Raw genomic sequence first — 20,269 nt, 5'->3', positions numbered from 1 at the left:
AACAATGTCCAGCTTTCTGAGACCTAGTCAGGAAACACAATTCTTTCTGTAGCCCCTGTGATTGGAGATTGGGATTCCTGCCCCCGACTGCAGGCTTTAGATCCTGCTCTGCTCGCCGGCTTTTGCAGGTTCTGCACATACTGCAGATATCTGCAGGATAATGCGCGAGGTGTTTACAATGCTCACAACTGCAGCGGTGATCTGAGCAGGCTCCATGCTTGCAGTGCTATGGCGTCTGCGCAGGCAATCCAGGAAAAAGGGCGCGAAATGATTGTCTGCCGTTGCTTTCGCGGAGGGAGGGAGGGGTGACTGACAACATGTACCCAGAACCACCCGCGACAATGTTTTTGCCCCATCAGGCATTGGGAGCTCAACCCAGAATTCCAATGGGCAGCGGAGACTGCAGGAATTGTGGGATAGCTACCCATATTGCACTGCTCTGAAACTCGACACTAGCCATGGTACTGTGGACACACTCCGCCAGCTTAATGCGCTTAGTGGGGATACATGCAATCGACTGTATAAAATCGCTTCCTAAAAATCGACTTCTATAAAATCGACCTAATTTCATAGTTGTAGACATACCCTTACATTCCCTCCATGAAGAAATGGGACAGATGGGAGTGGACAAGACACTTGATTTAGTGAAATCCCAGTTCTGTTGACCATGTATGGCTAATTATATGGGAAAGCATTGAAAGACTTGTTTTAGATGTCTACAGAGGATGACATTGCCAAAGAAATCTGCCCCTTTGATTAACATCACCAGCAGTGAACCTCTACATCTTTTATGCATGGACTGTTTAAGTGTGGAAAGCGATAAGAACAATGAAACATACTTGTGGTAAAGCATGTCAGCTTTCTGGTGCATGCCTACAACTGTACAAAAAATGAGTCTACAGGATATTGTCTGTTACTTAATATTTGGAAGAGAAGCCAGACTTCTGGTTGATTTGTGCTTCAGGGTGTCAGCTGATGGAGTTTACTCTTAGACATGTCTTCAGTATGTCAATTGAATAAGAGCCGTTGAAGGAGGCCTATAAAACAGCGACAGATGCCATAAGGAAATGCAGAGAATCTAACAAGGCCTGCTGATTCCCAAATAAGAGATCATGCCCTGCAACCAGGGAATCAGATATGAATAAGTTTCAGAGTAATTTTGGACTCCCAGGAAAACATATAATTGCAGATTGGTGGAAGGCTGACACCTTTTTCATTGTACAAAAGTTACCAGACCTACCTGTTTATAAAGTTTGGTCTGAGGATGGGAGAGAATCTATCAAGACTCTGCACAGGAACCATCCGTTACCAGTTAGACAACTTAACCCAAGCAGTAACCCTGTACCAGAAACATATGTCAAAAGAATTCCTGTCACTAGAAGAAATAAAGGCAAGAGAGCATTACTGCATCGTCTCCTGATGTAGTGTATTCAGCTACAGCTGAAGAATCAGTTGTTTCATATACTGATAGTGGCTATAGTTTTCCACGTGGGGAAATGGCTTATGAGCACATCAGCCTGATGCTGTTTGTACGGGACAAGTTTTATGATGAAACTAAAGCCCCAAGTTCAACAAAATCTCCATATCTGATTGGTCTAAACCTGATACCACTTTGGATTAGTTAAACCCTTAGACAGAACCATTCTTTCCACCACAAAATCCAGAAGATATAGCTATGGTTACAGAGAAAGAGCCCCACTGAGGGAGAAGTTGCAGACCCATACATGGAACCTAAGGTGGGGAATGCATGACCTACTGCTGCTGAAAATCCAACTGTACCCAGACACTCTGGATGAAAGGTGAAACCCATTGTAAAATTAACCTAGGATTCTGCTAGTGTCTCCTCCAATGCTTCATAAGTGGGTCTCAGAGGTGTACTGTCCAGTATTGGAAAGACCTCTGTGTTGTCCTTGGGTTTTAGTAGGACATTGTGTTTGTCTGTATTGATGTGTTTTATTATTTATTCTTTTAAATGTTTTTAATTAAATTCTTGATGGGGACATCACATTTTCTGATGTAGGGGAAGGTGTACTGTCTTTTGAGGGGTTGCTCCTGAAATACCACATTCAGCCTGTAAGGTGAACTACAGCAGTAATGGTGGCAGAGGCCAAGGACTCTGTTTCCCAGATTGCCGAGGGTCCAGGGCAGAAACAGAACCTAGTTGTCAAAACTACTTGGAGCAATCATGAGCCATGTCATAAATATAAAGGGAAGGGTAAACCCCTTTGAAATCCCTCTTGGCCAGGGGAAAGCTCCTCTCACCTGTAAAGGGTTAAGAAGCTAAAGGTAACCTCGCTGGCACCTGACCAAAATGACCAATGAGGAGACAAGATACTTTCAAAAGCTGGGAGGAGGGAGAGAAACAAAGGGTCTGTGTGTCTGTCTTATGCTGGTTTCTGCTGGGGATAGACCAGGAATGGAGTCTTAGAACTTTTAGTAAGTAATCTAGCTAGGTATGTGTTAGATTATGATTTCTTTAAATGGCTGAGAAAAGAATTGTGCTGACTAGAATAACTATTTCTGTTTGTGTATCTTTTTTGTAACTTAAGGTTTTGCCTAGAGGGGTTCTCTATGTTTTTGAATCTAGTTACCCTGTAAGATATCTACCATCCTGATTTTACAGGGGGGATTTCTTTATTTCTATTTACTTCTATTTTTATTAAAAGTCTTCTTGTAAGAAAACTGAATGCTTTTTTTTATTGTTCTCAGATCCAAGGGTTTGGGTCTGTGGTCATCTATGCAAATTGGTGAGGCTTTTTATCCAACATTTCCCAGGAAAGGGGGGGTGCAAGTGTTGGGACGATTGTTCATTGTTCTTAAGATCCAAGGGTCTGGGTCTGTAGTCACCTAGGCAAATTGGTGAGGCTTTTTACCAAACCTTGTCCAGGAAGTGGGGTGCAAGGTTTTGGGAAGTATTTTGGGGGGAAAGACGCGTCCAAACAGCTCTTCCCCAGTAACCAGTATTAGTTTGGTGGTGGTAGCGGCCAATCCAAGGACAAAGGGTGGAATATTTTGTACCTTGGGGAAGTTTTAACCTAAGCTGGTAAAGATAAGCTTAGGAGGTTTTTCATGCAGGTCCCCACATCTGTACCCTAGAGTTCAGAGTGGGGGAGGAACCTTGACAAGCCAAGACTCAGAATAAATGATCTGACTTTACTTTAAGTGCGCTGTGTTTTGAGTGTAGCAGGAAAAGGAGCTATGCAGCTGGGGAGGACCCTTCTACCCTCCACATTCCTACCCAAGGGGAGACTTTGAGCTCTTATGGAATTTCTGGGACATTGAACATTGTCATCGCAGCAGAGACCAGAAACCCGGGAGAGTCACAGTGAGGCTACCAAGAGCCAGCCAAACTGCACTTTTGAATCCAGAGGGTCACAAGGATGATCCAACCATCCTTGGTGTGGATACTTATAACACTCTTGTTTATTTGGTTTGATATTGTGTTTTAAGCTGTCTACTGATTTCAGTGCTGCACCACCCATCACAGACTTCACCTAAAGTCACTATTTTCCTAGGCACATGTTGGGAGGGAGCAGTATGGTACATATTAGCTGTAAATATTGGGGGGGGGGCATTAAATTTATTATTAATTCTGTCTTTTATTATCCCAATCTGTTTATTCCATTGTCTCCTATCCAGAATTTCCAGTACCTAATAAAGCCTCTATTACTGTTTTATCACTCTGGGAACTGATAGGTTTTTTTGATGCTCTAACATTCCTGTGTATGAGATTGGGTGATGAATATTTTACAAGGGGCAGGCCTTCTATGTTCTCAGCACTAGAAGGAGTTTCCTTGGGTGGAGGAACCAGGCACCCTGATAGGTGAACCCAGAACCCATACCCCTGAGGAGAAAAGGGAGAATGCTGCAGCCATGCCTCTAGATTGAGTTACATATATGTGCATTTCATGTAGATGCATCCAGAAGATCTATCAAACTATCAGTTCAAAGGATGACATTTGAATCTGTATTCAATGCCGATTACTGACAGAATTTGGTATATGTATGCACTTATATTGGTAAGAAATAGCCACATGATCTAAGGTTTGTAAAGTCTGGTTTATTCTTTAATGTTTATAATAAGATACAAACTTCTATAAAATGTGTTCCCACAATACTGTATAATTGACTCACATCAAAAATACTCTCTGAATACACAATAAGTCAGAAGCTTAGTATAGTAAAACCCCACTTTTCTGAACAGAAGGGGGAACCTGGAATTTATTAGATAAACAGGAACTCAACTAAGGAGAATGTTTCCATGCAAAAGATGAACATATAATAAAAACACATACAATTAGAATTGAGAGCGAGGGGATCTGTTGTACATCAATTTTGTACAACAGATTTATTTATTACAGCAAACAAGTTACAGGGATAGAAAATATATTTTTTCTAACAAAGGTCTATGTATTTAATAATGCTTCATATGATAAAACAAATCCTTTCTTCTTGCCTGTACCCATTTATCTGACATTCATTACTTAGTAAAACTTAACATATTGACCAACATGCAAACAAAATAGCAAAATATACCAGAATTCCACTGAATGCACAGTCTGAATACACAGCAAATTGTATAGGTCAAAGGTATTTGTTGATTCTTTTAAGAACCTTATAGTATTGTATTTAAATTGTCTTTGTTAGGGAAATGTAGTTTTGAAACCGTTTTTTTGCTTGCCAAATCAAATTATTATAAATTGTCCTATCTTTTCTTTCAAAGTAACATTTCTCATCCTTTAGGTTGTGATTCATGAAGAAACTTTACCAGCAGTTTCTGGGCAGGGGTATACATGCCATGAACCTGCTCCCTGTCCATTTCTAGTCTTCCAGTATAGTGGATTTGCTCAGCCATTTTCAGCTGGGTTATTGTCAGCGGCAAGGATGACCCCATAAACTATTGAACTGAGTCCTGACCTGTTGCCTATGAAATGTTATAGGAACTGTTGTCTAATTTAAAATACTATGGCAACTGTCTCAAAGGATTCTGAGGTAAATCTGAGGAGGACCACTAGTGAGTGGCTATTCTCTGTTGAGAATTTCCTAATGTAACAAGTTAATTCAGAATATTTATGAGCACTGATTTGGGAAATAAGTATTGGAGGATACATTATTATTGTTGTTAATATTATACTGTTTTTTAAAAATCATTCTTATTGCACATAAAAACCTGCATTACTCATATGACAAGATAAACCATTTTCTTGCCATTTATTTTTTTGGTCTTTAGCCCTAAGTGTCGGTGGCTATACCTCTCAGCTTGCCCATACAGTACGCTATTTAAAAGATCTGGATCACTTGCTGATGGTGTCCTACAGGTGATAAAATACCATATCCTTCTTATCTTATGAACTAGAAAAGTAATCACCTCTGCTTCATCAGATGGTTCTTCATATACAGGTTGTTTCATATCCTCATAGGCAGACATAATCACAGCTTGAAATAAATTGATCAAGACACAGATCATCACCAGCATAAAAGAGGCTAGGAAAAGACCCCCCAGCAACCGGTTGGATGTAAAAGCAGTGTCCTTAAAAGCTGAAACACAATAGGAGAAGACAGTCTGAGCTGAATGAATCATATTATTATAATTCCATTCATGTTGGCCAAACACTAGGTAGCCAAAAGCCATGTATACAAAAAAGTACACTGCCACCACAAGTGCCATAGAACAGATTCCAGGAAGAGCTGCCAAGATGGATCTTTGTGCCAGGCGCACATCATAAAAGAATCTGGAATACCTGAGAGTTTTCAAAACTATGAGAAATGCCAAAAAGCCCATTGTTATCCTCAAGGTCTGATCTACATGAGAAACTGTATGGAAAGGAATGAAATCATTTGGATTAAGTAAGTAAAACTTTACTATATCAGCCCCGATCTTAAATTTGATGACTTGCAGAAAAACAAAGAAGAAAAACACTGACTTTAGACCAAAATTGATTAAGTTGGAAACATTTTTAATATACTTTGTCCTTTCTTGGCGTATGATGTGAATTTCATCCATGATATAAATGAGGAGAAAAGCAAGAACAGTTACAAACACAAAAATTTGTGTTCTGCTTTGCTGCTGGAAAATTGGGAGCGTGAAAGAATGTACTGACAAGCTTGTGTTTATAAGCCCAAAATGAGAAACTTCAAATATGACCGCGATGCTGCAAAATAAATGTACATCTGGGTTAAATGTAGTTAGTTCAATAATCACAGCCCATGTCTCTTCATCAAGCCAATTGCTGTTTTGTAAAACATCCAGCCTTTTTGTTGAATTAGGCCGCTGTTCTGCAGGGAAGAAGTAAAAAGTGTATCCTCCTGGTCCATATGTGTATAATTCTCCATATGAGTAATACACCCAGTGATTTCTGTTTGACTGGTATGTAAACCCTACATAGCTGCTGGTGTCACTAGTAACGGATCTGTTGGCACCCTTTGTCCAGGACCCAACATAGTCACCTCTCTCTTCAGGGTCACTGCCATATTTATGAAGACAATGGCTTTTACTGATCACAAATTTATTTACAAAGCTGTGAGGATAGAAACATTTTTTCTCAGTACTTTTTGCCCTTACTTGCCTCATCCTTGGCAAACCTAGGATTTTGGACCAGCTGTCAGAAAGAAAAGTTGGTTGGTGGTTATTGTGGATCAAAGGCAAAAAGACACTCTTCACCCACAGGTAAATGTGTTCTAGTTTATCCACGTTGGAGAGCTTGAGAGAGAATTGTTTATGAATAACTTGATTGTAGTAAAAGCTGTTGGTGTTTTCTGTAGAGTAGGCAATGTTTAATACTAGGGTTAAAAAGACAAAGTGACTGACAATGTCCTTTAGGAAGATGAAAGCTTTGCTTTTAATTTTCTCTCTTTTCCTCATGATTGTGATTTCATCCTCTTCTAAGGGCTGATACTGCTTAGTGCCTCTGAGTCTGATAATTTCATAGTGCCTCTCTCTCATCTCATCTGCATCCATAGTAACTTCATCCAACCTAATCTCAAGGAAATTATCCCTGGTTGTCCATGGGATGTTTTCACAGTACTTTGGATAAACTGTACTCAGGGCTGAGAAAACGATGATTTTTAGGGTTTGAAGAAGCAGCACACTCTCAAAAAATGAGGCTATTGATGCTAACAGCCACTCTAATGATGTTTTGTAGCCATAGGACAGACCATATAATACGATGAAAAACGATGACACCCCCGCTACAGCTATGACCAATATCCAAGAGACATAGACACACCACCAACAAAAAGTTATCTGTGGCCTTTTGCGAAAGAGCATGAGGGGGATGTTTAGTGGTTTTCTTTCTTTCTGAATACTGGCAACCTTTTCTTCTGCGTAATTATTACTGAAATTGGAATTCGGCGGTTGGGTCTGTTGCGCTGTAACCTTTGCTGTTGAAGTATCAGCTGCATTTTCCTCCTCTGCTGCAATTGCATTTGCAGCACCCTCAGAGATTGTGCAATTACTCCACATTTTTGGTGTTCTTTGTTTTCTTTTCTTACCAAAATACTGCAAGCTATATGAATCATGGGCATTGGAAGAGTTCTCTCGAGAATTGCTACTCACAGGTTGTGTCGAAGCTTCTGCAAGGTACCATTTTTGCAGGCGTTCCTTCCAGTTCCTAAGGTTTCCAGACATGAAGGGTGAACTTTCCTTTGGGTGATTCGGAGCTGCACCACGTGGAGAAGGCTCCTTCTGTGAATACTTAAACAAGGCAGTTATAATCATTTGCACAGGGATGGTAACCAAAGCACTTTCAATTCCTATTATTATTGATATCAAATATCGTAAGTGTATTGAAACACCTTCTTTATTCTTGTCGGCATTAAAGAACATAATGTTAATAAGCAGGGTGCACAATAGTACTGCTAAACAGCAAGACAATCTTTGGAGTCTGTTGAAAGAGCCAGTGACAACCTGAGCAAAAACAGATAACCATATGTGACTATCCATGAGTTCATTGGCAATATTTATAAAAAAATAGTCCATTTTGGCCAAAGGTACTCTTGGGTGTGTAACAACAAATGTCCTTTCTAGTAAGCGATCATCCTTGTCAAGAGCAAGCCATTTCCTGCAAATAAACAGCCAGAACTCTTTAGTGTACATATTTTCAACTTTTACTCTACTTAAGAACCAGTCAGGAGAAGAACCTCCGTTATTGTGCCAGACCCTAAGGGAATAAATGTCTCCTAAATCATTCTTGGTAGTTAGCAGAAAAGTATCAGTGCCTCCTCGAATGAATGATGAATAAGTTGGGTGCCGTAAGTGATGCACGTCACTGGTGCCATTTTGGCTTATGAGTTGGAGAAACACGTCTGCTGTGGTTCCAGCTCCCAAGCGACTGCCTGTGTATAAAGTGACCAAGTAGCACACTTTATCAAAGGGGTCATTGTCTGGCAGGACTATAACTTTGTCCCTGCTAACTTTATCAGTCCGGTCTTTTCTCATGGCCCAGAGAGCTAGGAGAAAATAGACTAAAAAAATGAAAAGCACTGTTAAGAGGGTCACTGCGTTTTTGTGTATTTTTGCTAAAAGGGATTTTTCCAGATCAACTGGGTTGGGGATCACAAATACTTTGGAGGCCAAGAACTTGATATTGAATTTGGAGGAACTGGTGCGGCTTGCTGTTCTCTTGGTGTGCTGCTTCGCCTTGCAGATGCAATGTACCTGTTGCCAGCTGGTAAGAGGGCCAAGAACGCATGTACCTTCTTTCCACTGACTCTGCACTCCATCTAGGTCTAAGCAGGCAGCATTAAAAAGGGATATGCTCACCAATCTGTTGTTTCTGGATCTTACAATGGATTCTGATTGCAAGATAATGGAGATATTCCATTTATCTGTCCCACTGACTGGGGCTGTGGCCCTCAGCAGTGACTGTGGGAGACAGATAACATATGGAGCCTTAATTGCACAATCTATGTTATTTGACTTATTCCCACTTGCAACTGCAGGCTCACTGTGAGAAGCAAAAAAAGAAGCTATAGGAGAGGTGTGGGTGACATTAACACCTAAGTATATAAATACCTTGAAAGAAACTTTTAATTTAGTCAAAATCTGGATAAATACATCCTTGGAGTTTCTGTCCACTTCAAAACTAAATCCTCCAGTTGTTTTTGGGAGGGTTTTATCAGGCCCTATTGTCAATTTAAAAGCTGCAGACTCCTTGTCTTTTCTAGCAATAATCACTTCTGCTACTGCAGGCATGATCCCTATTATGTCACCATTCACCTTGGTTCCTGTCATTTTGAACCCAGTCACTGTTGTTACAATATCTGACCTATATGCCAACCAAGGGAAGGGGTTCTCTTCAAACTCATAAAATACAGTGGAAATCACAGCATCTATTGGCAATTCTGAATGATCCCCCTGCTTCAGTGTTGGATAAAAGCAATTCCTGCAGTCTTTTTTGGTGGAGAAAGTATTTGTGACATCCCACTTTTCATCTTTTTTTAACTTAATGTTCCAGCTTTTGGCCTCCATTACAGTTTCATTTTCTCCAGGGACTTTGCCTTGTAAGACTACTTCTGATAAAGTCTCCATGACAGAGAAGGTTTGTTTAACTGCGTGCACATTGACATTCCTGAGGTCTAAAAGAGAAGCTTTCAGGACATTGGACAGGCCTGTTAGTATACCAGTGCTCAGAAGCTCTGTTTGTTCAGACCCAAGGTTTTTATCCCTGAACCTTTTTAGTGCTTCACTCACTTCTTTCAGTTTTCGAACAGCTAGCTGTTGTGACGCTCTATTTACTTCAGTGACTTCCTGTGTTAATTCAGAAATACAAGCAACTACTTGATTTACTTCCATTACGTTAGCAGTAGGAATACTCAAAGACTGATTAAGAAGGCTTTCCCTAAATTCAACTTTAGACACCTGGATAGTTGGTGCAGTTTTAATATCATTTAAAATTGAGGCCACCATATAAACCAAATAGCCTACATTTAAATAATCTCCAATTTGAAGCAAAGATGTCATTGGTGCACTTGATCCACTGGTTAAAGCAAGCAGTTCATTAAGCATAATATCTGGTGGTCTACTTTTGGCTGGATCCTGCACTCTTGTATGTAAAGTTACTTGGGAAAATGCCCCAAGGGAATCATACACTTGAACATAGATTGTCAAAGTATACTTCTTAGATGGTATACCAATGGGGAGAAAAGATGGAGGAGTTTTAGGCTGATAGTCAAAATACACTATTGTCCCCAATGTATTCTCCTCTAACGAAGTTATTCTACTGCTTTTCAATAAATCTGAGGCTGCTATTACTTTATACATAAGAGGTAAATTTGTATCTGAAAATCCACTACACTGAACAATGAATTTTGTCAGGAATGCAACACCCCTGGTTGGATTGATGGTACACTTTCCAATCTTAGGTGGAGAATTTACATAAAATGAGTACCTGTAGGTTGATGACCTACCACCCCAAGTGGTTATTTTTAGGAGAAGAGTGTATGACTGGTCTGCAATATTCATAAAAGTCAAAGCATGTATAGACATGTATGCACTAGACTTCCCTGTTGAAGTTTTGGAAGCCCAATCAAAGTTTACTTCAGTGAAACTTCCTGAAAAAAGTGACCAGTGATAGACTGGTCGACTAGTCATTCTACAGTTTAGGCATTTTCCAGACAATGTAAATCTATCTGTTGGAATTACAAATTTACCACAATTTTCAATGCATATAACATTCAGAACAGGTGGAGATCCAGGCCGCACACTTATGGTTTGGTCAGCATAACTCTTTCTGTTATCCTTTTGAATGACCAAACGAAAATGATACATAGTATTTCCTTGAAGGGTTTCTGGCAAAACAGTCTGAGTAGGACTAGAAAACTTTATCCATTTCAAATCTACCTGGTCTGGATGACAAGTCCCATTTGTACTCACTGTCATGGTTGCGTAATCTGATACATGTTTTGTACAGTACCACGAATATGTGAGCCCCTCTAATCGGTCCAGTGAATCAGGATCATAGGAAGTAGATCCATCCAGAGTCCAATGATCAGAAAAACCCACTGTCCGGAAGGTGCCTCCAGCAATGACTGCCACCAGGTCACTCTTCTCAATCTGAACAAAAACTGTATCTGAGCCTTCCACAACACCCTCAGATGCAATTATTTTAACAGAGAAATTAAACAGATACAAGCCATAATCTAAACTAAAGCTGGGAATTTGTAAAATGAGCATATGTCTTCTCCAGATGAGGGGTGGATTTAAAGGTTTTGTCCAGTCTGGAATAGTCATGACATCTTGAACACCATAGATTTTCCAGATTTGTTCAGTACGTACAAGATCTGTGCAGTTTACTTGCAACTTGGCATACAGGATAAGTTGTAACCCTTTTTTAGTACGTATGATGGGGAAAACAAGATCAGGCTTCTGGATTCTCAAACGCTCTATGAAACAAGGTTTTTTCTGACAAGACACCAGTGACTCCATGACCTTTGAAGCATAAGTGTTGACTGTGACTTTTAAAACAGCAGGTGTAAGTCCACTTCTGGTACAATTCACTTTTGCCACAAACCCTGTGTATAGGGCAGGATTAAAAGGTAAAACAGAGCGACGGACAAAGTGGGCTGCATTTCTGACATGATCATCATATATATAAGTATTGTTCTGGATAAGGTACTCTTTTCTTGACCCAAACAACTGCAAGTTGAAGGTCCACTCACACTGCAGCATCGGATGTTGCACAGGAATAAACCACACAATGTAGATCAAACTCCGCAAAAAAGAAGGACCGCTGTTGAAAATGTGGACTTCTATATCCCTGTCCATTAGCGATTTGAACAGGGCTCCTTTCCGGTTGAGATACAAGTGCATGTTGAACTTGTACCACTGCAACCTCACAAACTCAATAGTGAGCAAGAAGGAAAGGCTCTGCTGCTGGAAGAATATATAATGCGTGCTGAAGCCATCATCAGGGGCACTGGCATTGTTTGCTTGGGTGGTGTAATAAAGTCCATGGTTGCGGCTAAAAATGTAAGTGCCAGTCTTGGTCTTCTTGGCATTGAGGGTGAGGTAGGTGGGAGTTTCACTGTTCACTGTCAGGCCCAGCGTAGCATTGGAGAAACTCAGCTCCCCTGCTAGATCACCAAACCACTCTCCATCAACATGGAAGTAGATGCTGGCCAGCACCATTTCACTAGCCTTCTGGGACATGGAGTCAGCACAGAAATTGCTCTGCAAAGCATAAGGATTGTAGGAGGCTGACCAGCCCCCCGTGCCCTGCATGTCCAGCAGCCTGTAGGCCAGTGTCCTGGGGCCAAGGGACTGTAGGCTCCAGGAGAGATTGAGGGGCTGGTAAGGAAGGCTAAATAGCTTAGAGTGGGCACTGAGGACATGCAGCAGAGCCGGCTCCACCCTCAGGGTGAGGCTAAGGCTGATCCGAGGCCCCTGCTCCATGCTGACTGAGGCAATGTAGAGACCGCGGCGGGTATAGTGCACGGTCAGACGGTAGCTGTAGTAGGAGGCACAGACCTGGTGCAATTCAGCTCTTGGGTAGGCAGCAGGTGGGAGCAGCTTGTGGTGCTGGTTGCCGGGAATGAGGAGTGCGGCAGGGCTGCCCCCGCGGCTGCTGAAGCGGTAGGGCCAGCGTGAGCTCTTGAGGCGTGCACACCAGCCCAGCTGCACAGGCTGCCACTCGAGGATGGGGGGTTCGGGTGGCCACAGCAGGAAGAGCCGCACATCCTGCCCGGACACCTCGATGCTCAGGTTGCGGTGCAGACACGTAGGCACGGCACACGAGGCCGACACACACTGCACCGTGATGTGGCTTGAGGCCCAGGGTGGAGCAGGGCCCGCCCCAGCCAGGCCTGGACCCAGCACTGCCCTGCCTGACCAGCGAGAGGTGTCCTGCACCCAGGCCGAGTCCCGGTACCAGCGGCAGCGCGGTGGGGGGGGCAGTTGTGTCTCTCCCTCCTGGACTCTTGACGCGGCTCCCGGGGCCCGCCTGTAACGCAGCTCGATGGGGCCATCCCACAGGCACGAGGCCCAGACCTCGTTGTCCCGGCGCCCATAGACACGCCCGTGCGGATCCGAGCAGGTGACTAGCAGTGGCGGGAGCTGGAAGCGGGGGGGGGCCGCAGCAGCCAGGCACGGGGGGCCGCAGTGGCCCAGGAGCTGCAGGAGGAGGCTGGGGAGCAGCAGCGGAGGCATGGTGGGGTGGGGTGGGGGAGGGGCCCAAGGGGTGATCCCTGGCCCATGAACAGGCGCCTCCCAACGGCTCCAACTGCCACCGAGCAGCCGCTGCGGAGCCCGGAATTCCCCGCGCCCCGGCACAGCCGGGAGCTCCCCCCCCCCGGCCACTGCGCCCCCCGTCTTTTATGTGGCGCCCAGATTCCTCCCTTCCCTGATCTGGGGCTAAAGGCCGGGGCCAGCGCTGTGACCCCCAGCGCCCCCAGGGGCCGCTACCCGCTCAGCGGAGCCCGAGCCGCCCGCGCCTGGCCCCGCCGTGTCTCGCTGCTGGGGCCAGGCCCGGCCCTGAAGCCCGAGGGGCAGAGAAGGGGCCGGGAACATGGTGCCGCTGAGAGACTTTAAGGTGAGGCGGGAGCGGCCCCCGCCCCGCTGCCCGCTCTGGGGCCCGCGTGCTGCGGGGAGCTGGGGGCTCTGCGCTCGCCCCCAGCGACCCTCAGGCCGGAGGCGGAGCGGGGTGACTCTGTGTGTGTGTGGGGGGGGTGTCTCTTCCTCCCAGGTGCAGTTCGTGGGGCAGGTTCGTCTCCAACGCCCCAGGTGACTCTGTCCTGCAGGGCATCGCCTCTCTCCCCCCCCCCCCAAAACCCCTGCCCCCGCACCCACAGTAACATGGGGCTGGAAGGGACCTGGAGCGGTCGCTTAGTCCGGTTCCAGGCGCAGGCAGTGCCAAGTAAACCTTGAGCCTCCCGACTGGTGATTGTCCCGCCTCTTCTTAAATACCATGAATACAAGCGGCCGTTTGCTTTCTGCAGACACAGAGGGTTTTGTGGTGGTGACTTACCACAAAGAATCAGGCTCTTGGCTCCCATCTCCCATTCTGCCCCAGCCTGCCTTTTGTAAGCACTTCACCTCTCCCTGCCTCAGGCTCCCTGTCTTAAAGTGGGGAATAACATACAGTACATCCGTCTCACAGGGATGCTAGACACACAAGTGGGGTGAAGTAATATCTTTCAGTGGACCAACTTCTGTTGGTGAAAGAGGCAAGCTGTCTAGCTACATCAGGGGTGGGCAAACTACAGCCCGCCAGCCGGATCCACCCCGGGAGCTCCCGTTTGGGAGCAGGATCTGGGGCTTGTCCCGCTCTCGTGCTCCAGCTAGGGCGTAGGGTTGGGGGCTGCTCCGCGCAGCTCCCAGAAGCTGTGGCATGGCCCCGCTCCAGCTTCTATGCGCTCCAGTGGCCCCCTCTGGCACTCCAATGGTAGCTGCAGGGGCAGTGCCTGCAGATGGGGCAGCATGCAGAGCCGCTTGGCCACGCTTCCGCGTAGGAGCCAGAGAAGGGACATGCCACTGCTTCCGGGAGCCACTTGAGGTCAGCATCGTTTGGAGCCTGCACCCCTGAGCCTCTCCCCATGCCCCAACCCCCGCCCCAGCCCTGATCCCCCTCCCATCCTCTGAACCTCTTGGTCCCAGCCCAGAGCACCCTCCTACACCCCAAACTCCTCATCCCCAGCCCAACTCCAGAGCCTGCACCCCCAACCAGAGCCCTCATCCCCTCTCGCACCCCAACCCCAATTTTGTGAGCATTCATGGCCCGCCATACAATTTCTCTTCCTAGATATGGCCCTCAGGCCAAAACATTTGCCCACCCCTGAGCTACATAGAGCTCTCCTTCAGCTCTCTGTAACTCAAAAGCTTGTGTGGTTCACCAGTAGAAGTTGGTCCAGTAAAGGATATTACCTCAGCCACCTTGTCTGACTAATATTCTGGGGCCAACATGGTTACAACTGTGCAAACAATCACAGGGATGCTGTATTGCTACTTGTGTGTGTGAAATGTTTTGAGATGTTTGGGTGAAACATTTTATTTGTGTCCTGTCCAGCTGGCTTTGGGGTGGGGGTAGGGTGGAATGTTAATGATCAAGCACAATATCTATAATGGGAAATGTGGGAGAGTGAAACAGGCTGAAGTTTTCAGCATATAGTGGAAAGCTGGAAAAGGAGACGGTGCTCAGGCCCCCTTTCCCTATTTGCACTATTGAGCCATACAAAGTTTGTAGCAGGCAGTACAACTTATAGCAGTTCTACTGGTCTCTGCTTCTCCCCATAGGCACGGTCTACACCATCCTGCTTTCTAAAAAGCTTCCTGCCATTGCTAACACAAAAACAGCTCTCCCAGTGTTAACAATGGTGGGAGCACTAGTGCAGACAAAGCACAAAGAGGTCTACGTAACAGGATAGATATAATGCTGGCTGCCAAGGGCACCTTTTCTACTCCAGTATTCCAATGCTTGGTACCACCTGTGGAGTTAGCATCAGAAGCAGTGGAATATTTTTCAGAAACCAAGCTAGTGCAGGCAAAGCCTTACTATCAATATGTATACAGAGTTATACAGTCTACCTACCTCTTTTCCATTCTTTGGTGCTGGTGTTTTTTTGCCATATTTCTGTACATAGTACAAATACTAAACAAAAGATGTATACCAGTATAGTCTTTTTAACTGTAATTTGAGTACTCAATTTGCTTAAATTACTTGCATGTGATCTTTAATCCAATCACACTAAGGAAACCTTGAAATTGTTAATTAAAATAGATATCTCTGCTAGTTGCTTCAAATTTCCACACTTGAGTTCACGGTTCGACTCAGAAAATATTTTAGACTGTAAAATGAGGGTAGGTAAAAAACTGCAAAATATATACGGAATAGTCTTCCGTTAGCAGGAGAATCTATTAAATGGCTCCAGGTCTTTCCATCTTTATTTTCTGTAAATTCTATGTTATGGAAGAAAAACTGAGTTTGACTGCAGTTATTTGTGTAGTTCTTAAAGTGTGCCTAGCATTATACAGTGGATAAAATGTGTTAACATGAGTCTCTGCCCATAGAAGCTTGTAGTCTTAATAGTGCCAGTGGTACCAGTATAGAAAGAGAGAGTGGGAACTGGTCTGTGTATTTAGATAGCTTTTTGGATACAAAGTTAAAAAATGTTGTTTAGGTGGCAAAGTCAAGCACGTGAAAGTTAGGAAATGAGGTTTAAGGTTTCCCATCCATCCTTCATTCCACCTCTTTGTGCATCCATCCTGTGGAAAAGAAATATTATGTAATTAAAGAATATATGTATATGTGCAAGGGAGCAGAATTAAGGTTGCACGGGCAATCTGATGGCAAATTAGGAATTATCATTAGATTTCTCATTTGACCATTGGGATTGTTTTAGGAATACCCCTAAGGACATTCATGACCAGTTCACCACAGCCAACCACACTAATGTGTAAAACATACATCACCTCATCCAGCTAATAAAAGGTCTTACTTTAATCTTCCTGCTTATAAATCACCTTGGTCGATCTGAAACCTCTGTTATAGCAATGAGATGTTAGCCATGGAGTTTATAGAATGAGGCTGTTATATAATCTGTGTGTAAAATTGTGCACAGCATAATTCTTTCAGTGTTTGTGTGTTATGTTTTAGCCTTATCAAATGTCCATACTAAGTCCTATAAATGAATCCTTAGGTCAAATATTTTGCTGGCATAACTCAGTTGACTTCTGTGGATTTACACCAGCAGATAATCTGGGCCCCCAGTGTCACTGGTGGTATTGGTTTGATAGGAAGCAAAGCAAGGATTTTATTTTGCCACATAACCATTTTGAAAGGGGTATATCCGAAGAGATGGGACTATTATACAATTGAAGGTTAAAGAGAGACTGATCCTAAAATCACAAGACCCATAACATATCTGCATCATCCACAGTATTGTGGAATTTGCCTTGTCTTTCTTCCACCACTACCATTCCGTACTTTCTATCCCCATTAAGAGGATTCCTCAAATATAATTTAGTTGAATAAAAGGCTCACATAGCTTCTCAAGTTGTCCTGTTAATTTTTTTTTTTAAGTAGATGAAACGAAATTGCCGGTAACCTTCTTTCGATTCTTATACCTCAGCTTACATGTCATCTGGAAAATCAGTGTATTCAGTAAACAGTCTCACATCTTGTTTAAGTGGGTGAGGTGATATCTTTCATTGGACCAACTTCTGTTGGTGAGAGAGACAAGCTTTTGAACTACGCTGAGTTCTTCTTCAGTCTGGAAAAGGTGCTAATATTCTGGGACCATCACAGCTACTAAAACACTGCATACGCACATCTTGTTTTTTATATAGGCATGGCAGGATGCTGGACTTGTCCTATCCACCACTAGTAATGAGGCCTGCAAAATGTTTGATGCTACACTGTCATAAATATAAAGGGAAGGGTAAACCCCTTTGAAATCCCTCCTGGCCAGGGGAAAGCTCCTCTCACCTGTAAAGGGTTAAGAAGCTAAAGGTAACCTCGCTGGCACCTGACCAAAATGACCAATGAGGAGACAAGATACTTTCAAAAGCTGGGAGGAGGGAGAGAAACAAAGGGTCTGTGTCTGTCTGTATGCTGCTCTTGCCAGGGACAGAACAGGAATGGAGTCTTAGAACTTTTAGTAAGTAATCTAGCTAGGTATGTGTTAGATTATGATTTCTTTAAATGGCTGAGAAAAGAATTGTGCTGACTAGAATAACTATTTCTGTCTGTGTATCTTTTTTGTAACTTAAGGTTTTGCCTAGAGGGGTTCTCTATGTTTTTGAATCTAATTACCCTGTAAGATATCTACCATCCTGATTTTACAGGGGGGATTTCTTTATTTCTATTTACTTCTATTTTTTATTAAAAGTCTTCTTGTAGAAAACTGAATGCTTTTTCATTGTTCTCAGATCCAAGGGTTTGGGTCTGTGGTCACCTATGCAAATTGGTGAGGCTTTTTATCCAACATTTCCCAGGAAAGGGGGGGTGCAAGTGTTGGGACGATTGTTCATTGTTCTTAAGATCCAAGGGTCTGGGTCTGTAGTCACCTAGGCAAATTGGTGAGGCTTTTTACCAAACCTTGTCCAGGAAGTGGGGTGCAGGGTTTTGGAAAGTATTTTGGGGGGAAAGACGCGTCCAAACAGCTCTTCCCCAGTAACCAGTATTAGTTTGGTGGTGGTAGCGGCCAGTCCAAGGACAACGGGGGGAATATTTTGTACCTTGGGGAAGTTTTAACCTAAGCTGGTAAAGATGAGCTTAGGAGGTTTTTTCATGCAGGTCCCCACATCTGTACCCTAGAGTTCAGAGTGGGGGAGGAACCTTGACATACACTGACTCAGGTATGGAAGAGTTTTGATAAAACATGCATTGAAGGGACTGACAAGCATAAAAAGAGTGTTTGTGGCAGTTGATTTTTGAATTGTTTACCCTTTTTATTAATTAAGTGGAGAGTGTCACGTTAAAAAAAATATTTTTAAGAAACAGATTCCCTCATTTATTGATGATATGTTAGATAATTACATCTGAAAAAAATTAGTCTCACTGTTCCCATTTATCTTGTTACTTTTGAATTCACTCAATTGAGACAATGAAAAGAAACCTAATTTCTAGTCAACTTCACTCTTTATTCACATGGACCAATGATAAGAGTCTAGGAGGCATTGAAGGATGTCTCTCCAAGTTACTAGCAGCAGATCCAATTTTTAGTATGTATACCTTATTAATGGTTATCACTGAGGCTGAACGTACAGTATAGTAATTTTATATGCTTAGCTTATTTCATATTACTCCTGGTGGAATTCTGTGCCAAAAATGCAAAATTCTGCATATTTTATTTGTCAAAATAATGCAATATAATCACACCAGTTTCTCTTATTTTGGTAATTTATTTAAACTGCCATACAGAAAAAAAATCACAATAACTGTTCAGCATTTCCTAAACACATGAAAGTTAAGTTACAAATACTTGGTAACCAATACCCTGCATTCCAGTTATAATCCTGGATTTTCATTTAAATTACATTACTTTTATTTTGGTGTTTGGTGTTCTGTAAGTAGAATGTCAGTTTAAAATGAAAATCATACAGTTTTGCTAATCATTGTCGTGCATTATTTTTAAATGGATAAGTAAAATAGATCCTAATTTGTAGTCTAACCCCATTGTGCCTCTCTGGCACAGGAGAAACAGTGAGAAAGCACATAGCTCTTCCTAACTGAAGATTCCATTACAGTCATTTACAATAAGGCTCCTTTACACCACTCCAGCCAAGTGAAGGAGCCTTAATTGACTAAGAATGGGAACAATTAACTAACAATGGGAACATTGGCCCCCTGCCTGCTTAGTTGTTAAATTTCTGCTCTGCCTCAGGGACAAAGCCTACTTCACACAGCCCTAGGCCTCCAATCCGGGGATGCAGCAACAGCAAGCGAGAGGGACAGATTGAGTCTCTCTCACTTGTTCCCACACAAGCATGTGCCCAAATCAGACCCATCCCCTTAACGTCTCTCCACAGCAGATGTACCCCTGGGCTGCTGCGGAAGGGGCATGTGTTCCCCACAGATTTCTTTGCTCCCCAATTTTTCTGCAGGGGAACCAAGAAATCTTTGGAAGATATGAATTTTGCGCCCCCAGAAGGGCGCAGAATTCCCCCAGGAGTATCACATGCATAAGCATAAGGGCTGGGTCCTGAAAATATACTGATTAATTTTATTTATGTTCTACAAGATAGCCCTTTTTCTTCCCTTTAGGACATTCTCTTTTAAAAGGCAGACATGAGAAATGGGTTGAAAAAATGTACTTCCAATGAACTATGAAATGTAATTACTAAAATGAAAAGTAACTTGGTAGTATATGCTTGGATTTGGATCTCAGTCTTATTGAGGATGGCGATGTGCTTAGGGACTGGAGGAGACAATGCGTGCTATCCTCCTGCTGACTGATGAGTATGATAGGATTAATGAAAGAAAGTGACCACTTGTCAGGGAAAAAATGAATGGTGGGGAAAGTGGTGAACCTCAAATTGATGTAAGAAAGTGAATGAAGTATGGATTGATATAGATAACTTATATTGAAGAATAGTGTTTGCATGCTAATTCCTAATTGTCCCTGATCATGTGTTTACCTTTATTATTTTAAATACACGTAGTATGATGTGATGCAGTGATAGCAATAAACTATATAGATTGAATAAAAAGCTTTATTTATAAACATGTATTAGAAAAGTACAACATTCGCCCACTGCCAGGCAGGCCAGCTGCCAGTACCACACCAAAACTCCAGTAACAACAGAACCTTACAGAAAAAATAAAAATAAAAAAGT

General features: G+C 43.2%; 2 protein-coding genes across 2 annotated transcripts in view; one reads left to right on the top strand and one right to left on the bottom strand.

The window, feature by feature from the left end:
- Positions 1–5,179: 5,179 nt before the first annotated feature.
- On the bottom strand, positions 5,180–13,144 carry PKDREJ (polycystin family receptor for egg jelly). The gene has a single exon (XM_073329613.2). The coding sequence runs from the start codon at positions 13,142–13,144 to the stop codon at positions 5,180–5,182; it is 7,965 nt and encodes a 2,654-aa protein (XP_073185714.1).
- LOC140906111 (tetratricopeptide repeat protein 38) overlaps positions 12,864–20,269 on the top strand; it is a 30,594-nt gene continuing 23,188 nt past the window's right edge. The window contains exon 1 of the mRNA XM_078851476.1: positions 12,864–13,031. The gene's annotated coding sequence lies outside the window, so the exon portion shown is untranslated. The remainder of the gene's footprint in view (positions 13,032–20,269) is intronic.

Source organism: Lepidochelys kempii, chromosome 1 (assembly GCF_965140285.1).
Source record: "Lepidochelys kempii isolate rLepKem1 chromosome 1, rLepKem1.hap1, whole genome shotgun sequence".
Classification (NCBI taxonomy): Eukaryota; Metazoa; Chordata; order Testudines; family Cheloniidae; genus Lepidochelys; species Lepidochelys kempii.
The sequence above is the reverse complement of the archived record's forward strand: the minus strand, read 5'-3'. Positions and strand labels throughout refer to the sequence as shown.

Bases quoted from the DNA above. Each gene is read 5' to 3' on its own strand.
- PKDREJ (XM_073329613.2), bottom strand. From the start codon at position 13,144: ATGCCTCCGCTGCTGCTCCCCAGCCTCCTCCTGCAGCTCCTGGGCCAC.